Source organism: Cydia fagiglandana, chromosome 9, assembly GCF_963556715.1.
Source record: "Cydia fagiglandana chromosome 9, ilCydFagi1.1, whole genome shotgun sequence".
In the NCBI taxonomy this organism is placed as follows: Eukaryota; Metazoa; Arthropoda; class Insecta; order Lepidoptera; family Tortricidae; genus Cydia; species Cydia fagiglandana.
Window position 1 is genome coordinate 18533487 of NC_085940.1, and position 22998 is coordinate 18556484.

General features: G+C 38.7%; 2 protein-coding genes across 2 annotated transcripts in view; both read right to left on the reverse strand.

The window, feature by feature from the left end:
• Nucleotides 1–4922: 4922 nt before the first annotated feature.
• Nucleotides 4923–16068, reverse strand: LOC134667520 (hexosaminidase D-like). The gene is made up of 12 exons (XM_063524943.1): nucleotides 15918–16068; nucleotides 15773–15827; nucleotides 15009–15191; nucleotides 13908–14105; nucleotides 13112–13295; nucleotides 12684–12838; nucleotides 12205–12317; nucleotides 11728–11825; nucleotides 10347–10467; nucleotides 8785–8871; nucleotides 7310–7523; nucleotides 4923–5927 (listed from the first exon to the last, which is right to left on the reverse strand). Exons 1-11 carry the CDS (start codon nucleotides 15923–15925, stop codon nucleotides 7310–7312), a joined length of 1416 nt encoding a protein of 471 aa, XP_063381013.1. The 5' UTR covers nucleotides 15926–16068; the 3' UTR covers nucleotides 4923–5927.
• A 438-nt stretch (nucleotides 16069–16506) lies between these two features.
• The window catches only part of LOC134667521 (uncharacterized), a 53489-nt gene continuing 46997 nt past the window's right edge, over nucleotides 16507–22998 (reverse strand). The window contains exons 2-6 of the mRNA XM_063524945.1: nucleotides 20350–21980; nucleotides 19794–20255; nucleotides 19181–19411; nucleotides 18512–18821; nucleotides 16507–18155 (exon numbers count right to left, since the gene is read on the reverse strand). Coding sequence (XP_063381015.1) covers nucleotides 17968–18155; nucleotides 18512–18821; nucleotides 19181–19411; nucleotides 19794–20255; nucleotides 20350–21579 — 2421 coding nt within the window. The 5' untranslated portion in view covers nucleotides 21580–21980 and the 3' untranslated portion in view covers nucleotides 16507–17967. The remainder of the gene's footprint in view (nucleotides 18156–18511; nucleotides 18822–19180; nucleotides 19412–19793; nucleotides 20256–20349; nucleotides 21981–22998) is intronic.

A 22998-nucleotide genomic window follows, 5' to 3' on the forward strand; every position in this document is an offset into this window, starting at 1 on the left:
CCCCAGTTTGGACTGGAGTGTTGAATCTGCAATTATCAGGTCGGAGATCGAGATTAATGGGGCGAGGTGCGCGGGCGCTGAAAAGTCAATTAAAAACTTCTATCGCCGTTGGCGATTAACTCGCTTAATTACAAGTTTCACTGGATTCCCCCTCAGCCAACTTCGGAGGTTCAAGTTAGCATTTTTAAGTTTTGGGGAAGTGGGTAATCAGTCAGTTGGTTACTAGGTGAAAGTATAACTTACTTTTTGTTTTAATTTTATTTAACAAATGAATAATATGTAGGTACATAAAGTGTCATTCTATGGAACTTGCTAACTATGTAAACAAACCGCCATATTGAAATTGTGTCTGAATGTTGAATTCACTAGTCACTTTTGTTTAGGTACGAGTACATAAGGGTTCCCCCAAATATGTCAACGCGGAATCGGCAAAATCCGATGGAAAATAGCTTTATGTCTGCGCAATAAGAGCGAAAAAGTCGTCGTTCGGCTCGGCTCGCATCGGCCGGCGCCGGCCGACGCGTCGACGGCTTATTCGCTCTTATTGCGTGGACATAAAGCTTTTTCCTATCGGCTTTTGCCGAATGCGCGTCGATATATCTGGGGAGACCCTAAGTTAGCAAGTTTCAGAGATTGACACTTTACCTACATGTGTAAGTACAGTCAGAGTCAATTAGTAGGTAGCATCCAAAGTATTCAGTTTAAAAATAGTTCGCCATACTAAAATATATGGTGTACCGAACTATTTGAATACTTTGGATGCTACCTACTATATGACGCTGACTGTACAAGGCGTAATAAAAATAGTGGGGATGCCCCGTGATCCGGATGTGGGGAATAGTGTTGATCCGTTTCAAAGCAGTAGATATCGTGTTCTGATTAGGAATAAGCAGGAGATTGTGTTTACACTAATAACTTTTTAACAACCTGGCCCATAGAAATCTTGTAGGTATACTTATTTCCGATGACAATCGATCTAGCTAGGTCTCATCTCTGGGAAAACGAGCATTTTTGAGTATTTATATGTTTTCCGATTAAAGTTCGGTCTCCCAGATATTTCCAATAATATGTTAACATGGAGCTGATTTGATTCAGTCGTAAGATAATCAAAAGAACTCTTCGATAGAAAAACGCAGGTAAACATATTGAGTTTAAGCTTATTTGAAAGATCTACAGATGAACTTGATAGACATGCATGGGAGTGATGGGAAAGAAAGTACAGTCGGCCATAAAAGTTGTCGTTTTGCCTCTACGAAGCATTTCCGCTACATACATACCGGGATTTTTTTTTACCAAAAAAAAAACCAAGATCGTAGATGCCCTAGAACACTGCATAAACATGAAGTGGAAATGGGCAGGACATGTAGCTAGGCTACCTTATACAAGGTGGACGAAGAGAACGACGCTCTGGAAAGGACCACCAGGCAAACGCAGACAAGGGCGACCACAGGCAAGATGGATAGAGGACATAACAAAGCACGTCTCTAGCAACTGGCACACCAAGGCTCAAGACAGAGAGAGCTGGCGCAAACTGGGAGAGGCCTTTACTCACGAGGAGGTCCGCTCATTCAAATAAAAAGTATAGATATAAATTGTATTATGTAAATATTAAAAATAAGTTATATGTAACCTTAGTTTGTAAACTTTAGTTAGTAATGAGTTGGAATAAAAGGCTTTTTAGGGTTCCGTACCCAAAGGGTAAAACGGGACCCTATTACTAAGACTTCGCTGTCCGTCCGTCCGTCCGTCCGTCCGTCTGTCACCAGGCTGTATCTCACGAACCGTGATAGCTAGACAGTTGAAATTTTCACAGATGATGTATTTCTGTTGCCGCTATAACAACAAATACTAAAAACAGAATAAAATAAAGATTTAAATGAGGCTCCCATACAACAAACGTGATTTTTTACCAAAGTTAAGCAACGTCGGGAGTGGTCAGTATTTGGATGGGTGACCGTTTTTGTTTTTGCTTTTTTTGTTTTTTTTTGGCATTATGGTACGGAACCCTTCGTGCGCGAGTCCGACTCGCACTTGCCCGGTTTTTTATTTTATTATTTATTTACATACCGGGTAACCCATTCATGTTATTGGCTACGACGTAGCGCCAGGGATGCGAAACTCCTGACTTCGAACACGGCTCCGCTCGGCTCAGCATTGCTCCGAGCAATTATGTATTAGGGTTGGCACCACTTGACTTCCTTTTGCGTGCACGACCACAGATAAGATAATCACTTGATTTTTGACAACCCTAAATAGCCGAAAGGGATAGTGCCATATATTAGAAAGAGACTGCATGATTCGACCCTGAACGCTGTCAAACTTCGTTTTTGTAGGAAGTTTCCTTTCTGTACGATAGTACTATTCATTATTCTGTGGTAGCGCTATGACCGTAGCTTAGCGGTGAATGTGTTGTTAAATATTGTATGCAATAATTTATAATTATGACATAATATTTCTAAGGTTTTTTTTTAGTGTCACAAATATTTTTATTGGAACATTAAGCAAATAAATCTAAATAATATTGTAGATATAAAAACTCATTAACTATAAAGTAATTATTTTTTCAGGTTTTATTTAAACTGGATTAAATAAACTACAGTTTTGATAGATATAAGATATTTATTAGTTTTTAGTAAATAAACGTTATTTTATGACATTTTTGGGCAATGGTAACCCAAAATCGCTGTCAGACTTCCATAGTATAGAAATCCTTAATTTAGGACTTACTAATTCAGATAGTATGCGACCTGTACAGTTAGCGCCCTAAGATAAGTAGAGTTAGACCAAGAAAAGTCTGCAGCGATTTTGAAAATCAGTGCAAGTGTTATTTTAAACGTCAAACTTCTATGAAAGTATGACGTATAAATAACACTTCCACTGCGGGGGCTATCAAAATCGCTGCAGACCTTTCTTGGTCTATACCTACAGATTTGTGTCGGTCAAAAAGTTGATTCGTCCATATTTAATCGTTAGTACACATACGTTATATACATTTTTGATTAGGAAAGATACATTTTCTACAATATTTAAACTACATATAGATAAGTTCGACAAAATTCAAAACAAGTTAAAGTTGACTTAGCACCGAATTTTGGGCAAAATTCTTAAACTACTCTATTATACTAATTTTTAGGGTTCCGTACCTCAAAAGGAAAAAACGGAACCCTTATAGGATCACTCGTGCGTCTGTCTGTCCGTCCGTCTGTCACAGCCAATTTGCTCCGAAACTACTGGACCAATTAAGTTGAAATTTGGTACACATATGTAAGTCTGTGACCCAAAGACGAATATGTAACGTCATCTAATGAATTGTAAACATAAGGGCTACTTTTGGGGGGTAAAAGATAAAATAAACAAAGTTTTGCAAACTATATCGTGTTACATATCAAACGAAAAAGCTCATTGTGAAAATCTCAAATATTTTTTTTTTATAAATTTACGATAAATAGTTTAGAAGTTATTCAAGAAAATAGACAAAAAATGACCATTCCCCCCCCTCTATCTCCGAAACTACAGGGTCTAAAATTCTGAAAAAAATACACAAAATAGTCCTTTATCTAAAGATGACAGGAAAACCTATTAGAAATCTACAGTCAAGCGTGAGTCGGATTTAAGAACAAAAATGCGGTTTAGGTTTTTTAGGGACACAGCCGCAATGGTTTAAGTGAAACGTGATGTAGACAGCTATTGCGAAGGCCCTAGGCCGATATCCGCATAAGACCGAAGGCCCGAAGCATCCCGAAGAGGCGTGCCTTTAGCTTCAAGCATGAGTCAGAATGACGACAAAAAATGCGACTATAGTTAAACCGTAACAAGTCTGCAGCGATTTTGATAGCCCACGTGTCATATTAAACGTCAAACTTCTATGAAATTATGACGTATTAATAACACTTACACTGCGTGGGCTATTAAATCCGCTGCAGACTATTATTGGTGTGACTATAGGCTGTATCTGGCACACAGCCGCATTGGTACAAGTGTAGTACTGATTGATTAGGTTACTATTGTTACGTGTTTTAAAAACCACTATACAGGGTGGCCAAAAAATAACTAAGTGTAATCCCGTTGCCAACGTGCAACCCCGAAATTGCGAGGAAAAATTTGGCTGTTTCATACATTTTGGGTGGTTCGTTTTCTATGGAAGGATACATTTTTTTTTTCGCAATTTCGGGGTTGGTCCCATAGTAAAAGTTGTAAAGCTCAGTATAATCTGAAAACCTCCCCGGCTACGGGAATGCACTTATTTTTTGGCCAGTGGCCACCCTGTAGGTATTATCTCTCTTCGGCCTTCGCTTTTAAAACACTTGCGGAAGTTGTAGGAAGCGCGACCCGTCGGACGCTCCGAGCTATTAGCCCTAGGCGGAGCTCGGTCTTCAGTCTTCGTATTTGGACACTTGTACTACTGTTCGGCATTTAATCTTCCTATGTAAGCTACTTTGCATAGTTGCCGAGTTACCTATAAGCCACCACGCCAGAAAACTTCATGTTACATCTGGTTTGTGATTGACCCAATCGGATTTTTCAAGACGTTTCACTCACGTCACGTTACATGTACAAAAAAAATTGTTGAAAATTGTGTGATGTACGGAACCCTTGAAACGCGAGTCCGAACTCGCACTTGACCAGTTTTTATTTATACTAGTCCTTATACAGATTTATTTAAAGCTTCGAAGGTCGTATATTTTCTTTAATAAAATCATATCAAAGATACATTGATTTAATAAGATGCGTAAAATGTAAGACAATTTCGTGTTAACGACATGACGCTGTTGGTACAGTCGCCATCAGATATATCGGAGCGGCCAAGGTGTTCACAATACCTGAACAAGCACTCTAACGCCTTGACAATAGAGGCGTGCTCAGATATTTGTGAGCACATTGGCCGCTCCGATATATCTGATGGCAACTGTACGAGAAGAGCTCCATACATTTTGCGGTATTTCTGACTGTCAAAAAAATTGACGTTTAACATTCCGCAAAACATATGCCGGAATACAGCGCCATCTTGTTTGGATGTCAAACTAAGGTGCACGTTTTTTTCTTAGACTTTACCTCTCTATTAACGTACAAACATTCTCTTTAATTATATTTACATACAATAGGTACGTCGTTTTCGCCATAGAGAAATATATAATAAGACAAGAATGCTCACTCCATACATCAGTTTTGGTACCAAAAATATTAGTATTTTCATAGTCGACATCTAGCATCGAGTAGCGGAATTATCAGTACCGCTACTCGATACTAGATGTCTCTCGAGTGGCGACCCACGAAAATTGTATTAAACAACAATTTACAACTAATATTAGAAGCGGAAGGAGTTGAAAATAGAGTTCCGGTTAATCCGTTTATAATATTAACTGAAAATTGTTCAGCATTAGACTTTTCGGTCGCCACTAAATCTATTGTCAAGTAGCAGTACTGATAAATCCGCTACTCGATGCTAGATGTCGACTATGAAAATACTAATATTGTTGGTACCAAAACTAATGTATGGAGATAGAGTGAGCACTGAGCACTCTTGTCTATACTGTCTGTTGTTGTCTTGTATATGTCTTGTCTATAGTTGTGTTGTATATTTCTCTATGTTTTCGCTTAGTACAGTCAACTACAATAGTAGCGGATAAAACAATGCTCCATAAAAGTGTCTGCCATCCTAGAATTATTTTCGCTCGCGTTCCAAAGTATCTGTCACCGTCGAATTGTTCTATATGCATACGTACATATTTTTGTTATCTAGGTATTAGGAAATGGTAAATACTTTTGACACAGTCTGATTCGCTACCTAGGATGCTGACTGTAAGTACATGTACTTCAGATTCCATCATTCTATGACCTCTCAATAGCCGTTAGGTGTAAGGTAAGGGCAGCATCCTCTCGGCGTACACCTTGATTTCATTGACATACGTGTTGTCTTCCATCTGAACCTGTGAACCGAAAAAGACATCCATAAAATAAATTGTTAATTAAAAAAAACATATTTAAAATGGGATACTTCTTCATGTTTAAATACTAACCCCCTTATTTATAAACGCACTACAAGCCTTAATTAGCTAATAATCGTTTGTCTTTATCTATCATTTAGTTTAGACTTCTGTATTTCTAAGAAAGGGATAAAATATAGTTTAACTAAATCAGGCCCGTAAAGTTTTATGAATAAGGGGGTAAATATATATTCTTAACACATGACATATAAATGCTAGATATGTTCACATTCCCGCTAGGAAAGGTAACCGTGATATATGTAAGTAGTACTCGCCAAATAGAAATAGAAATAGAAATAGTTTATTCGTGGCATAAAAAAAATAGGCAAGTAACAGACAAAGAGAAAAAAATAATAATAAAAAATCACACTTAACATTACAACACATCATTACATAACAAAACAAGTAAATAGCCACGAAATGGTCCCGACTCAGCATGGTGTTAGCCTTGATGGGCCAACGCTGGTCTTCCGTCGGGGCCATGGACGAGTGAATCACGGAAACATGACATTTTATATTTCGTTAAACCTTTGAAGTATAATTAAAATTGCAAGAAATGACGATAGTTTATCGATATGAAATGGAAGTGCTTCTATGTACAACAACGAGTTCATTCACACATTCATCAGTCGTTTATCATTAAATAGTTATACATCCCATTGATTCATCCATTAATTAATCAACCATTCATCATTCATCCATCATTCATTCATCATTCATCCATCATTCATTCATCATTAATTTATCATTCATTCATCATTCATTCATCATTTATTCATCATTCATTCATCAACCATTCATCATTCAGGCATCATTCATTCATCAACCATTCATCATTCATGCATCATTCATTCATCGTTCATTCGTCATTAGTTGATCATTCCGCCATCATCCATTCATCTAGCCTGCCGATCGGACCTGACTCTTAACTATGAAAAATCGAGACCACACTAGACAAAGGCCACTCGCTGGTGCTGCGGGATCCTGTCACAGCGTATAGGGTTCGGGTTAGGTCGGTTTAGAGGGATGTTAGCATTTTTATCATACATTCATTCAGTAATTTATGTAGTATCCAGTCTTTAATTAATTTTATGCATCATTCACCAACATCATTCATTTATTTACCATTTATCGATCATTAATATATCACTAATTCACCATTCATTCATCCTTCATTCATTCACCAGCCATCGGTTATTCATCCATCATTAATTAATCATTCATTCATCATACGTTCATCACTCAATCACTTAAGCTGCCGATCGGACCAGACTCGAAACCATGAAAAATCGAGACAACACTAAACAAAGCAGTATGTAACATACCTAAGTGGGCGACATCAAATGGCAGTGCTTCGGCCTCGGGCTAACACTAGCGTCTGCCTTGGCGGCCGCCGCGGCCACGTCGCGCAGCTCCGTCAGCTGCTTGAGCACCGGGGCAGGGAAGGTGGCCAGCCACTCGCCGGCGCTGCGGGATCCCGTCACCGCGTACAGGGTTCGGGTTAGGTCGGTTTGGAGAGATGTTAGTTCTAGAAGTAACCTGGAATATTTTTTTTATTTAATAGTAGCAAAGATAATTTTTTTTTATTAGAAAAAGGTGACATTGACCATTGACGAAGGTGAAATTTGACCACAATCTCACCTGATGCTAAGGGGTCATCCATTAATTACGTCACAAGAATTTCTAGGTTTTTTTACCCCTCCCCCCTCCTTGTCACACTTGGTCACATTTGGCAAACCCCTCCCCCCTAGTGTGACGTCACATTTTTCTACGGAATCGCCAAATCGAATTAAGTAAGTGCCTAAGTATTATTAATATTTTATCAAAATATTTTTGACGATATAAATATTAGTAATTTTATAACCCAAAACTGCTTAGGAAAGAAAATTAAACGAATAAAAACGATTATCGTTTTAAAAACTTGTTATTTAAATGTACAGCGAATAAAATAATTTAAATAAATTTTCGGTTACTGATGAAGTGAAAGTGACGTCACAAAGTTTGTGTCTCCCCCCCTTCCCATGTCACAATATGTCACATTTACTTGACCCCCTCCCTCCCCCTAAACGTGTGATGTAATTAATGGATGACCCCTAAGTGCCGATGCAGTCTAGGATGGAACATGCTTACCTAAGATATGTCTATTCACTCTTGATTTAAAGAGATCCAAGTTACAGTGGACTGGGAATAGATTTGCAGGAAGTGAATTCCACTCCTTAGCCGTTCGCATGATAAAGCTGGATGGAATAAAGTGTATAGAGAGTTACTATCATGGTAAATTATGTAGCCACAGTACATTTACTGCCATCTTTCGACAGAAGATTAAAACTGTTAGATTAGAATGCCATTTGACTTTGACCCTTATTATTTTACTGATATGTGTTAGTTTGTTAAATATTGAAATTAACGCCATCTACTCGACAGTAGGCCAAAGGTATCGTGTAAGGTGTAATCTTTTCGAGCGATGGCGCTATAACCTTTGGCCTACTGTTCTAACTAACAGTTTTAATCTTCTGTCGAAAGATGGCAGTAAATGTACTATGGCTACAAAAGTAATTTACCATGACCGTAACTCGCTATACACTCTATTCTCTTTGATAGTAGAGACCAACAATTACGTACGTGTATATGTGGTATGTATGTGTGGTACAGTCGCCATCAGATATATCGGAGCGGCCAAGGTGCTAACAAATATCTGAGCACGCCTCTATTGTCCAGGAGTTAGAGTGCTTGTTCAGATATTGTGAACACCTTGGCCGCTCCGATATATCTGATGGCGACTGTAGTATAGAATACTCACTGCTGGACGGTCATGGCCAGGCCCTCTACTTGGACGGGGTTTATGTAACCATTTTCTATTTGCCACGGATTCAGCCAAGTTTTTACTCTGAAAAGAAAAATAATATTTATTTGTTTTACAAGGGGGCAAAGTTGTTATTTAACCGCTCGTGCTAATATTGATACCCAAGCAAGCGAAAGATTCCAAAATTGAACCACGAGCGTAGCGAGTGGTTCGAAAAATGGAATCTTGAGCGTTGCGAGAGTTTCAAAGCACGACGGTTAAACAAAATTTGCCCCCGAGTGAAACACAAAATTTTTCACCACACCAACCCGAAGCAAATATTAAATGTAAAATATCAAACGAAATCAAACCAAATCAAATCCAAATGAATGTTATTAAATATTTATCATCCAAAATCATCATTTAAAAGTCAATTCTACCAGCAAATATAAGAAAACAACTCAAAATTTGCATTTGATTACTTTGCCTCACATGTGGATAAAATGCAACTTTGCTATTCGTTTTCGAAGTGCAAAGTAAGCCTTTCCGAGCTGGTGTGGTGAAATAGTTATTTGTTTTACAAGGGGGAAGCAAATATTAAATGTAAAATATCAAACAAAATCAAACCACATGAATGTTATTAAATATTTATCATCCAAAATCATAATTAAAAGTCAATTCTACCAGCAAACATAAGAAACCAACTCAAAATTTGCATTTGATTACTTTGCCTCACATGTGGATAAAATGCAACTTAGCTATTCGTTTTTGAAGTGCAAAGTAATTCTTTCCGAGCTGGTGTGGTGAAAACAAATATTTTATGCAATGTTGGCTTGGTACTTTGTCTCATCCTCCTGAAGAATCTCGTCTTCTAATCGAAGGTAATTTTAAAGCTGAAGTACCTCTCGCTCGCCCACCGAGGGCTCCGTACTTTTTTTTAGTATTTGTCGTTACATCGGCGATAGAAATACATCATCTGTGAAAATTTCAACAAAATTTCACGGTTCATGAGATGCCTGGTGACAGACGGACAGTGGAGTCTTAGTAATAGGTTCCCGTTTTTACCCTTTAGGTACGGAACCCTAAAAAGAGATGACGGGGCGACCTCGACGCTTTTTGCAGTGACTGACTCAGCATACACCAACCGTGATGAGTGGAGGAAGAAAGGGGAGGCCTTTGCCCAGCAGTGGGACACAAAATAGGCTATACCGGGTGTGGCCTGTAACACGAGCAAATAATTAAAACATAGATGGTACTCCTCAAACGGTGACACTTTTGTTCAACAACTTTTAAAAATTATGAAGTATTTAGACTCCCTATTTTTCATACAAAATAAATATTATCTTCAATGGACGCCATCGCCAGGCCATATCATTGTGATTGAAGTTGCTTGTCACGCCTTAAAAACAAAACAAAATTCGCAATACATTGCGTCTTAGAATAAACTTTAAAGTGTATTAAAAATCAAACCACAAGTTATTTTTAAAAGTCGCTGAACAAATGTTGGTCATTATGAGGAGTACAGCCTACAATTAAATTTTTTGCTCATGTTACAGGCCACACCCGGTATAAAAACTCACAGGTCACCGTGCACTATAGTGTAGGCACGGTCGCGAAGCACGACGAAGGAGTGCACGCACCGTGCCAGCTCCGAGCCCGGCCACTGCTCCGGGGGTAGGACTTCGCTTACTACTGTATTATCTGAAATGTTAATAAATATAGATGGTCAAAGCAAATCTTGTCGAGTTCTCGAGTGGAGACCGCGCATCGCCAAACGTAGCGTAGGACGCCCTCAGACTAGATGGAGCGATGACCTTCGCAAGGCGGCTGGCAAGAGCTGGATCAGAGTTGCCGCAAATCGTGCTCAATGGCGTGCAATAGGAGGGGCCTATGTCCACTTGTCCAGCAGTGGACGAGAGTAGGCTGATGATGAGGATGATGAAGCAAATCTTGTCAGTAGAAAAAGGCGCGAAATTCAAATTTTCTATGGGACGATATCCCCTCCGCAAAATTTTCAAATTTGCCGCCTATAAATATATGTATTACGGACCAATCTTAGTGTGATATTGTATTCCACCTGTCAAATTTCTCACATTTTGCTTAGTGAAAGAGTGAGACGCAATGCACATTAGACCAAGAAATTGAATAGTTGGAATACCAACCTTACACAAATCGACCTAGTCTCATCTCATAGCTCAATAAAGGTACCCTTCGGATTTAGACAAATTTTGTATCTTATATGTAGTGAGTTGGGGTATAATTGAAAGGGTTTTTGAAGAGTAAGATAAAAAATCGTCCGTATGCCGAAGCATTACGGGCGACTTTTCATTATTCGACATTAACTGTTTTCAGAGTTAATATCTACAATAAAGAGTTATTGACATGTATATACCTATAGTTCGTTTTTTTAGCATTAGAAAGAACTTGAAAGAAGGTAAGCGATCTTGACATGTCTTTTAATTGAAAAACGCTGTTTAAAAATCAGTAACTATTACTTATGAAAGCAGAAGAATATAAATGATCGTATTAGATTCATAATTGTTACATAATTATTTGCCGCTTATTTTTAAAACCCGGACCCGGGTAAGTCCTTAAACTACGTCCAGGACCCGGGTATGTCCTTATATAAACCACGTCCAAGACCACCGGTGGACGGGCAGCAGCGTCCCTCAAATTCGGTGTACTCGACTGCGATCGCCAACCCGCCTGCCAAGCGTGGCGATTATGGCATTCACACCCCCCCTCCCCAAAAAGGGGGAGGCCTATGTTCAGCAGTGGACGTCTTATGGATGATGATGATGATGATGATTTTTAAAACGTGTGCTTCAATAAAAAGGCACGTCAAGATTGTTTACCTTATTTCTAGTGCTAAAAAAAACGAACACGAACTTACGAAATGACCGCCGGCTAGAATCTAAAATTGAATAATGTATAAAATGAAGAGTTATTGCATGTATATACCTATAGACATGTCGTCCATAGTCCAGACCTTTAGACAGCTCGCGAGACTTGGCAGCGACACTGGTAGCAGTTCACATAACGTCGCGTAGTGGTCGAACCTGGAAGAGAAGTTATTGGTAGGTATGTACGGGCCCACGTAGAGTCAGCAAAACGATCTGGAGTTGCAGGCGTCCAAATGCTACGGAGACCGTGTGCGTTTGCCCCGACGTGGTATATAAACTAGTGCGAATCGGACTCGCGCACGAAGAGTTCCGTACCATTACGCAAAAAACAGCAAAAAAAAACACGTTTGTTGTATGGGAGCCCCACTTCAATATTTATTTTATTTTTAGTAGAAATACATCATCTGTGAAAATTTCAACTGTCTAGCTATCAGGGTTCATGGGATACTGCCTGGTGACAGACAGACGGACAGCGGAGTCCTAGTAATAGGGTTCCGTTTTTACCCTTTGGGTACGGAACCCTAAAAAGACTAACCTTGACCAGCCAGTCAAAATTATTCCAGCGAAGCTGATGCTGTGGCTGTACTTCTTTACTTCCATCCTCCATGCTTCCTGGTTGCTGACGTACCTTCTAACTGGGGACAGTATCTGTAACAATAGTAAACAAAAGATTTTGGCAAAAATTTCATTTTTGGTATACAAGCTTTTCTCGCTGACTGTACTTTTCTTACCACAAGCAACTAATACTCATCGAGGCAATTCTAAAAACCTCAAACACAATTAGGTTGTGTTGTTGCATCACAGAGTTTCTATGGCCACCTCCGGTCTCCATCATCAGACCAGCTCGATGGCACCATAATATTGCATTGTCACCCGACTTACGTATGCAAATTTTAAGCTCAATCGAAAATCGGGAAGTGGGTCAAATTTAGCTTCCGAGATTTGACCCACACTAACTAACCAACTACTTAACAAATATTTTTTTGAGAATAACCCAAAACACAGTGTAGTCACCTGACAACTGCCATTGGCCCCTTTAAACGCAGAGCCGGCCCAAACCTGCGGGAACACTTGCCGGTAGCTCTCCCACAGTGACGGGTCTATGTGGAAGTGCTCCATGGCGTTGTATTGCCATACAACTGGTTGAACCAGCTCTCCTAGCTGATATGCTGAAAACAAATGTGCTATTTTCAACCAAAAGGGTCCTTATTGTCGGTTGTCAATAAGGCGCTATGTTCATATAGATTCTACTTGAAATCAACCTTATCGACAAGCGACAATGTGGTACCTTTTGGTTGAAACCATCAGAATTGAATGTGTATAATCAATGTCAGTTAGAAGTCAGGAACCTGCAGCCAGAAAGCCAAATTCCGAAATTACGTGGCAAAAATGACAGGATAACGCGAGGAGGTAGATTTCTATGAATCACCCTGTATGCTTACCATTCAAGGTATCAGCTTTAACCGACCGTAGCATATCATCCCACATAAGTACAGTCAAATGTGGCCTCTTCTGCTTAAGGAATAAGGCCAGTTCTCGTATGTGCTCTAGATATAGGCTAGCGGTGTTGTGAATGTTGTTGGCAGCTCGGCTCTGGCAGTCTGCACATACTGCTGTATGCCACACCTGAAAAAAAAATTACAATCGTTTTTTTAGTTCCGTAACCGAAGGGTAAAAACGGGACCCTAATACTAAGACTCCGCTGTCCGTCTGTCCGTCTATTCCTCCATCTGTCTGTCACTAGGCTGTAACTCATGATCTGTGATAGCTAGACAGTTGAAATTTTCACAGATGATGTACCTATTCCTGTTGCCGCTATAACAACAAATACTAAAACAAAATAAAAAAAATATTCAAGTTGGGCTCCTATACAAAAAACGTGATTTTTTTGCTGTTTATGTGTCATGGTACGCGGACTCGCACTTGGCCGGTTTTTGATACAAACTTTTATCACTGACTCTACTTTTCTCTCAATAGGCAACTATATCCGTGTTTTTAGCATTAGAAAGAACTTCGCAGAAGTTCGCTTGTGGTTCTAAATCTGGCGCTTTTTTAAGCGGTAACAATTTGAAATAAATTATATGTATTGCCCATGCTACATTAGATAATTCAATAATTATTAACAATTAACGAGCCTGATAAAAACTGCACGCTTGCTTCTGCGGAGTTCTTTGTAATGCTAAAAAAAACGAACTATAGAGTTAGACCAAGTGACAGAGGCTGTAATATGTCCTTTACCTCGTCCGCCCCAATATGCAGGTACTCCGCCGCGGGCTGAGCGTCCAGCGTCTGCTCCAGCATCATCTTGACCAGCTGTAGGGCTTCAGGCCGGGACGGACACAGCACGGCCGGTGAGCGCGCTAATTCCCGAAGGCTGTGGTAAGCTGGGTGCTTTAGCACAAACTCCATGTGCCCAATGGTTTGGACTAGCTGGATCTGGAAATTGGTAGGTAATTTATCATTTTTTTAACCTCTAGCCCATACGTCAATACTTGCCAAGCAAAATCAGATTTTATTTTCTCAACACAAAGTTCAAATTAGATTGGAACGGGGGACCTTTTTATAGGTCTCTGGGCGGCTAGAGGTTAATAGTATGTGTCGAAAACATCTTCCAGATTATCAACCATTTTAGCCTTATTACTTCCCTTCTTTACTGTTTTTTGTGAAGTTTAGTACAGTCAACTGTAAAAATATGGGTGTAGCCAACTTATTCAAAAATATGTCTCATAGTTCTTAATTAGCTGACATAAGAGCTACGGGACATATTTTTGAGATGATTTGTGCACCCATATTTTTACAGTTGACTATACATTAATTTATTTAGAAACATAACACATGACGACATTGACGACCGGTCTGGCCTAGTGGGTAGTGACCCTGCCTGCTAAGCCGATGGTCCTGGGTTCGAATCCCAGTAAGGGCATTTATTTGTGTGATGAACACTAATATTTGTTCCTGAGTCATGGGTGTTTTCTAATAGAAAACACCCTTACTTATACACATAGAAAATTTCTATGTATATAAGTATGTATTTATCTATATAAGTATATATATCGTCGCCTAGCACCCATAGTACAAGCTTTGCTTAGTTTGGGGCTAGGTTGATCTGTGTAAGATGTCCCCAATATTTATTTATTATTATTATTTATTTATTTAAGTAATAAAACAGCTCCATGTCATCATAATATTGAACTGACATCAAATTTACACATGTATGCGAAATATCACCTTAATCGGAAAGTGGGTCAAATTTAGCTTCCAAGATTTGACCCACACTAACTAACTAACATACATACTAACAGAACAAATTAAATAAAAGCTTTTAATAGAATGTCTCACAGGTTCCAAGCCATGATCCTTAATGAACCTCAGCAGGTGCCGAACTTCATCCAAGCTGTACATCCCATCGCCCCCGCTGCCCCGGACGCTGCCAATGTCTGCCAATGCTGCGGAGTAAGGAAAGGTGTCCTCCCACTCTAGAAGTATGCCCGTTGCTCCCCATGACTTTGCTGCTAGTATCACCTAGTAAATGAAGATTTTAGACTGAATAAACTAAATGTGCATTGTTTATTTGTGCATCTTATGCTTACAGATTGGTGTTAGTCTTTTTATTATTATTATTTCGTTTTAGACAGGCAGCTGATGCTGGTGCGTCTAAATCATAGTTCACTTAGCATGATTTCACTGTTTAGATAGTTTATCCAATCTATTTTTAAATTGATTCACGCTTGTAGAGTTCACAACTTCAGAGGGTAATTTGTTCCAAGCATTTACTATCCGGTTTGCTTGCAATGAAGTTTTTCGCGATATTTATTTTATGCTTTGTGGTTACTAGTGTAAGGTAGTGTCCTCTTGTGCGAGTGTTTTGTACTTATTTATTTGTAAGAAAAGGATAAAACATAAATTAGCTCATTACGGCTTATAAAAAAAAAATAAAAAAAAAAATGGGTGGGTAAAATTGCAGTAACATATTGAATCTAAATTGCCATTTAGGAGAAGATATCTCGTCCTTAATTGGTTAAAAGTTAAAACGCCGGCTAGAATCTAAAATTGACTGAAACGTAGACATTTTAAACATTCAAGCAAATAAATAACATACTTACCTTTTCTAGATAATGTACTTTGAACGGTGCACCTTTTAAATCCAAATGTACTATTCTAAAACAAATGAATGTTTATTAAACTAGTACTATCAATACATCGATCTTCATTTGTTTGTGTTTCATGTTTTATTTTTCGACGACAAACCTGTGCATGTTGTGTGAGCCTCTGTACACTAAGTTACACAAAATGAACAACAATTTATTTGTTATATTTATTGTAATAGCACTTAATTTTGTATGTTTTTGTTTTCAAAATTGCAATTTGACTATAACATCACTATAAATAATGAATGACTTTTTTTTAAATCCTGAATTTGACTTTGACACTTTTGACAGATCACTGGGGATAGACGTTTTTCAATTGTTTTAAACCAAAGGGGTTCAAGTGGGGATCTGAGCGGCCAATGAAGGCGTAATTAGTGACAGAGAAAAATCCCCGCAATTTGCGAACTTCGATTTTCGCGGTTATAGCCCTGATTGGTCCTTTTGTCTTCGATTTATTATTATTTATTTCTATTATACGTACGTGTCGTATAGCTTCATAGATTGCGTCATTTTGATCGATCGATTGAATTTGTTGCACCTACTTGTTGAAGGTCTGTGAAGCCCTTTATATCTCATCCCAAAATAGTTAAATGGTGCTAAAAAGCCTCTCTGAATTGGGATGCCAGCTAAAATTATTTTAGTTGCCCCATAATTTGACGGAATAGTTAAAAAGGGAATTTGGGAATAAAAGCATTTTTTTAAGACAAACTTTAATTTTGTAATAAATTGTTAATCAAATTACAACTAATGTAAATATTATGTAAGTAGAGTCAACAAACTTATTAACTAAAATACTTTAAAAACAGTTTTCATACAAAGTAAATTCATTGTTTACAAAATCGGTGTTTAAAATGGCAAGTAATTTTATTATTTTATTTTTACAATTGAAAATTCTACCTATAGGTATTCCAATTGAATAAAATAGGTACAGTCACCACACGGGATGGGATTCTTATGCCATTTAGGGTTTTTGCTAAATTGGAAATTCTATAGCGTACCTAAGTATTGAACAACCAATTTAGCTGGGACCCTAAATGGCGCAACAATCGCAGAGCGTGATGGTACATAAACCAATCTCCTATGGACAAACTTGATAGGTGAAAACTAAAAATAGTTATACCTAGTTCATAATTCGGCTTCATAATCATTCATACAAAAATCTCAAAAGAACCATAAAAGAACCTAAGTTTTCTAGGTACCTATTAAATGTAATGTCTAAACAGAATGATTGCTACAAAAAGTAAAGAAAAAATACAAAACCAACACACACCCATAATATGTAGGTAAGTAAAACTGTAATGAAAATACAATCCTTTACCATTGAAGGTTCAATGAATAAAGGAATTAATCGCTCTATTTCACAAACTTGATTTTAAACTATTTATGTATCTAGTTCTAATACAAAACTTAGAAATTATGTAGGTACCTAGGCAAATAATTTTAACTACTTACTTGCCAAATTTATGCAATCAGTCAATTACAGAAACTGAATTTTAAACATGATCATATGTAGGTAATTCTTTATATCTATTTAAAATTATAGGCACAATACCAAACGCTATCTAGGTACCTAATAATAATTACTAAAATCACGGAGTGTTTAAATTTTAATAAAGCAAAAACGATAGCTATAATTACCTATAATAAAATACAAAAGTATGTAGATCATCATATTCATCACAAATAACTCCGATGATATATAATTCTAAGGCACGCTCGTCACTTCAAATTTAAATAAATCTAGGTACGTACAACTCTCTAACCTCAATTTTGCAAAATTATCTAATGGCCTCCAAAAACTTCACCGATAATCGCATGCCATTTGCGATACATTGCGGCTTTACATAGATCTTTTGAAATCGTTGCACCTACTTAGCTGGCAATGTATGTAAAATGGCATGCCATTTGTTGCAAAGTCCTTAAAACACGTATAGGGGGTTTGCGTGTATTGTGTAGGGGCAGCACATGAATTCTCTTGGAGAAAAGTGCAAAATCTCTTGTTTAAGTTTTCGTTTTAGGCCACAACTTTTCGATTCTAACTATTCTAAGGAACCTGCGGGATCTGCTGTGCCTGTATAGATATCACAAGTTTAAGTTTCCTGTTCAAGTCACAAGATGGCAGACCCTCCAAAGCGCACGTTCCTTCTTCTTTAATGCACAATGATCCTAACACCCGGATCAGGTTCCGAAGCAACATCCTTCGCTAGCGGAGCTTTGCCGCAGATCCGGAAGTTCTTTGTGTAGGGGATCACACCGACCAGAATACCGGAGATGATCACCCAGATGCCGGCCACGTAGAATGCGGCGTCCCAGTAGCCGGTCTTGTCTTTCAAGCCACCTGGAATAACGAAAAATTTAACATTAGATTCACTAAAATTTTAAAAATTTACATTTTAACACATTATTAATACCAGCGACCCGCTAGTTGGGTTCTCTGTTCGTAGGCGCTTATCGCTACAAGGCGGAAAATGTATGTTATCGGCTACGCCCGTAACGCGTAGCTCGCGCTGGCACTGGCGGTGAATGTGTCTAAGGATCAATTTTCTATGCATACCTATAAGTTAAAGTTTTTTGACATGACTGGTTTGCTATATTTCTGTTAGGTATGTATCTACCTACTTTTTTAATATTAAAAAATTAGAAGTTGAGTCATTCTTTAATCATACCTATACATGCAGCTAACAAATTACTTACCAGCCATCGGTGGTCCAACAAGATGCCCCAACCCTTGACTCAGCAGCACCAGCCCATACGCCATAGTAAACCGCTCCAAGGCGATCAGCTCCACCAAAATACTCGGCGTGTACGAGTACGAACTCGAGAATGTCAGCCCGAATATCACGACGTTCACTGCGATTATGTAGAAGCTGTGAGGCGCCAGCGGGTCCATGATGCGTATGAGCACGGGGAACATGATAATGGAGACTCCGCAGAAGATGAGACATAATGCGTAGGTTTTCGTGATGTTTACCCATGGTAAGTCACCCATCCAGCCGAGACCCGCCTGGAAAATAAAGGTTTCTTTATTTTATAAGAATTTTAGGACCTACCTTGCCTTGCCAATGCCTATAAGTCAAAAAATATTACCTTTCCCCAATGTGTGTGCGTAAAGACGTCTTTTTTAAAAGATTTTTGTCAATTATTTTTAGAAATGAATACTGAAATTGATTGTTGAATTCTTCCTCACTACGCGTAACAGCCGTAACATCATGAAGCAATGGAAAACCAGTTTGAATTTGAAATGAGTTGCGAGCGGTTACGTTTGACAAATTTAATGTTTTTTTTCTAATGTTTGTTGTTACGGCTGCGATCCGTGAAAGGTCAGAATGAGATAATAATTTTAGAAGATTAAATGATACTTACAATACCAATAATATTGGCTACACCGAACACCGACAGCATCACGGGGCCCTGATACGTGGAGTACCCAGTCTCCTCCATGAAGCCGGGCAGGTAAAACAGCGGCACGATGAACCAGATAAACAGCACCAGGGTGGAGATGTTCATCATCAGGAAGTGGAACTCGGTAAACATGTTGAAGTCGAAGGTTTTGTTCAATGCGTCGATTAAGCGCCTTCCCCAGGAGCCTTCAATCTGAAAATGCCATAGGTAAGTAAATGTTTTAATCTTCTACAAACACAGATTTCACCTACATTCTTTACTTTATGGAGTTGAAGGAATTAACAGTGTTGCAATTAATTGGCTTTAAATTGGTAAAAAGACGGACAGGGATAACCGATATTGAATTTGTTTCCAAGACAAACAGCTAAAAATTGGTATGGTAATGGCACCAATCAAGTAAATGTCTCAACATTTAAGAGAACATTTTGAGTATTTTTGATATTTCACCGATGACTGTGAAATTTTTACCGCCTTGCGCGTTAAAAGTTGAATAGTGGGTACATAATTAAATTCCATTGAAGGTACATAGGTATTAAACAAACGACTGACTAATTAAGTGAAATGTCATATTTACCTCTTGTTCTTCCATTGACCACATGGAATTTCTATAAATATCAGGACATGAAGACGCGCGTAGCTTGTATTTCGCAATGTTCATCATGGCACCTCTGTGCATAATGGAATTACGATGTACTCTGATACCTCTTAAATAGTGATTATCTGTCTTCAAATTCCACCAATCCTGGCGGTCAGTTCTAGGAGCTATAATGGCTGGTTTATTTTCTGGTATAGGTTGTAATAGTTTCTCCCTTACAATATCCAGTTTTGTCTCAAATTCCTTCTTTTTTTCTTTTTTATTTAATTTTAATTTCATTGACATTTTAATTGGCTTGTTTTTAGAAACGTCTGCAGCCGGTTCGATTGGAAGCTTCTGCTCGGAGTTGCTTCTTAAAGCGAGAAGTGATGGATAGTTTTGTAGTATAATATTGTATAGGCGTTTATTCGTTGATAGTTGATCTAGAACTTCTACTGGAACCTGAAACAAACATCAAGTTGTAATCTAATTATTTTATCCAAATCGAAAAAAAATAGCAATGGATATATAGTACACAATAGAGTAAAAAAAATACCTTTTCACTCTGTCGTAAGAATGTTGGCAAGTTTATGACAGAGCTAACTTTGTTGGCTTGTGATAGATCCGCATTCATTTTGGTCGTCGCTTCCACTTGTTCCGCTTCCGCTATCGATGCTACTAGTGCTGTTAGTATATATTCCGGTGTCTCCCCACTCTTCATCAATGACTTCAACTCTTCTGTACCAGGATATACTGACTCGCCACCGCCTGATTTTGCAGATTTTGCAGAAATCGATATTGAACTCGACGCTCTTTTCGCTTTACTCAATTTCCTATTTTTCTTCTGCTCCTCAATCAACCATTCAGGGTCTCTCATGATAGCACCACATACGCACACATTAAGTACTGTGCCAGCCAATATCAGGAGTGTTCCTCTCCATCCATAGTAGTCTAATAAAAACGTCGTCAGCGGTGAGTACACGAATGTTCCGAACCCAACGCCACAAGAGCCAAGTCCAACAGCCAGATTTCTTCGCTTTTCAAACCAATATGCTATGGATACAACAGCGGTGACGTACAGGAGCCCCATTCCTAGACCCGCCATAAGACCATAAGTCACATACAAAACTCCCACAGAGTCACTGACTGCTGCAGCTACAAATCCAATAGTAGAGGCTACGCCTCCTAACATAGTCATTTTCCTGCATCCATATCGATCCACAAGCGCACTCATTATAGGACCAGCTATCAGTGGGACGGATATGAACAAACTTCCGATCAGAGAAACCTTGGCTTCGGTCGTATTAAAGTGCTTCACCCACTTTTCATTGATTAATCCATACGAGAAGGCTAAACCGTCAGCGACGGTCGCGATCAAGAACGACGCAAATACGACTACCCATCCCCAACCACCGTCAGGTATCTGTGGGCCTTGCTCTTCGGGCGGTCTGCTCGAGCAAATACTGTCCGTATCGCCCAACCCCAAGAACTTAACTCCTTCATTGGTAGAAACCGCATCTTCATCTTTTTCATTCTTAGAATAGGACACAGCCAAACTATCTGTAACGTGATTCGTTTTCATAGAATTGACAGTATTTAGATCTCTATCACGTTTGTCGTCATTGTTCAACTTGTCGTCATCCGCCGCATCTATATACTTAATGTTGTCAGTTTTGTAAAGCAATGGAGACGTAGTCTTCTCCTCTTCAGACGGTACTTTTTGTTCATACTTGAATGCTTTCTCTTTCCCTGGAATTCCATTTGCCTGGGCTCTTTGCGAGTCCATTAGTTTTTAACGCGAGCTTGTTTTAAGTACGGGTCTAAGTACGTACTTCAGTGCTCTAATTCACTCCTCTAAGGAACGTTGATTTCTACCGAATTTGGGTTTGACACCCGGACAGACTTTCTACGTCGAAGAGATCCTGATTTCTCTTGATGATTGTCTTAATCTTGGATCTCTAGCTGAATAGCGACAAGGCCTTTTGGAGATACAAAGTGTAAGGGCGCAAGGATTGTAAGTTGTCGGGTTCATCAAGGACCGGCTAGTCCTCGATTTCACACTTTCGAAATGGTCACTTTCTTTGTCTTCGCGCGTTCTACTCCAGAACCGTCGAAACTTTATTGACATGAAGCTTTAAAGTTTCGATAAGTGCAACATTTCAACTTGGCGACAAGCAGGGGTAATATCTGAAACAAAAAAAACAGATGTAAACATATGGTCCAGTGGTCATATTTTAGTTCCCACTTATTACATCATAGCTTTTACGTATAAACATGTAAATAATGTAAAAGTCGGTTGCTTATACATACAATGTAATAGGTAAAAAGTATAAGAAGGTACTTTTAGGGGACTTTCGGTATCTTCGCTGTGGCAACCCAAAAGTTTTATTTTATCGCTGATAATTAAAAAGAAACAAACTTAATTTTTTATCGTTCGCTGACACTGACACATAGCGACGGACGGCGCGTGGCGCCAATTCGCTAAATCAGTTTGAACTTTTAAAGTCAGTAGGTATAATACCTAATTACCTACCTATTAACTATACTGATAAATAATTAGGTTATTTGAGAGAAATATTACAGGCTTTTAAATTACCATTTCATGTTGTAAAAAGCATTAATGGCGACAAACAGCGTCAATAAAGATATTTATTGTCCGCGTTTCGTTTATAGAAATTAACCAGGAGACATTTAATAAAATAAATAAAGTAAATATACCTACAATCCATGTATTTCATTTTACTCGTATTTATTATGGATGGCTTTATCCACGTAATAAAATAACTGTCACTTTTTAACACCGTGGTATAGAAAGTGACAGATACCGTTTTATCACGCTGTCACGTAGACAAGAACGACCATCATATCCGTACGGCCGCGTAGCCAAGATGCCAATCGCTAACGCTCCGTAGCGATCGAAACGCAACTGTCACTGTCACACTAATGGGGAAGAGTGATAGAGATACATAATGCTTTTCGTTGTCGAAGCGATAGCGATTGTAACCTTGGCTAGGGGGCCAGGCCGCGTAGCCAAGATGCCAATCGCTTACGCTCCGTAGCGATCGAAACGCAACTGTCACTGTCGCGCTAATATGGAAGAGGGATAGAGAGACATTATGCTTTTCGTTGTCGAAGCGATAGCGATTGTAACCTCGGCTAGGCCGGCAGGTTACCTATCAATGTTATCAACTTATCATCAATCTTC

What these genes read in the sequence shown, in the direction of transcription:
- LOC134667520 (XM_063524943.1), bottom strand. An exon ending in TGCATATTGGGGCGGACGAG is followed by an intron (nt 13,296 to 13,907) that starts GTAAAGGACATA and finishes TTTTTTTTTCAG; the next exon opens with GTGTGGCATACAGCAGTATG. An exon ending in TAAAGCTGATACCTTGAATG is followed by an intron (nt 12,839 to 13,111) that starts GTAAGCATACAG and finishes ATTTGTTTTCAG; the next exon opens with CATATCAGCTAGGAGAGCTG.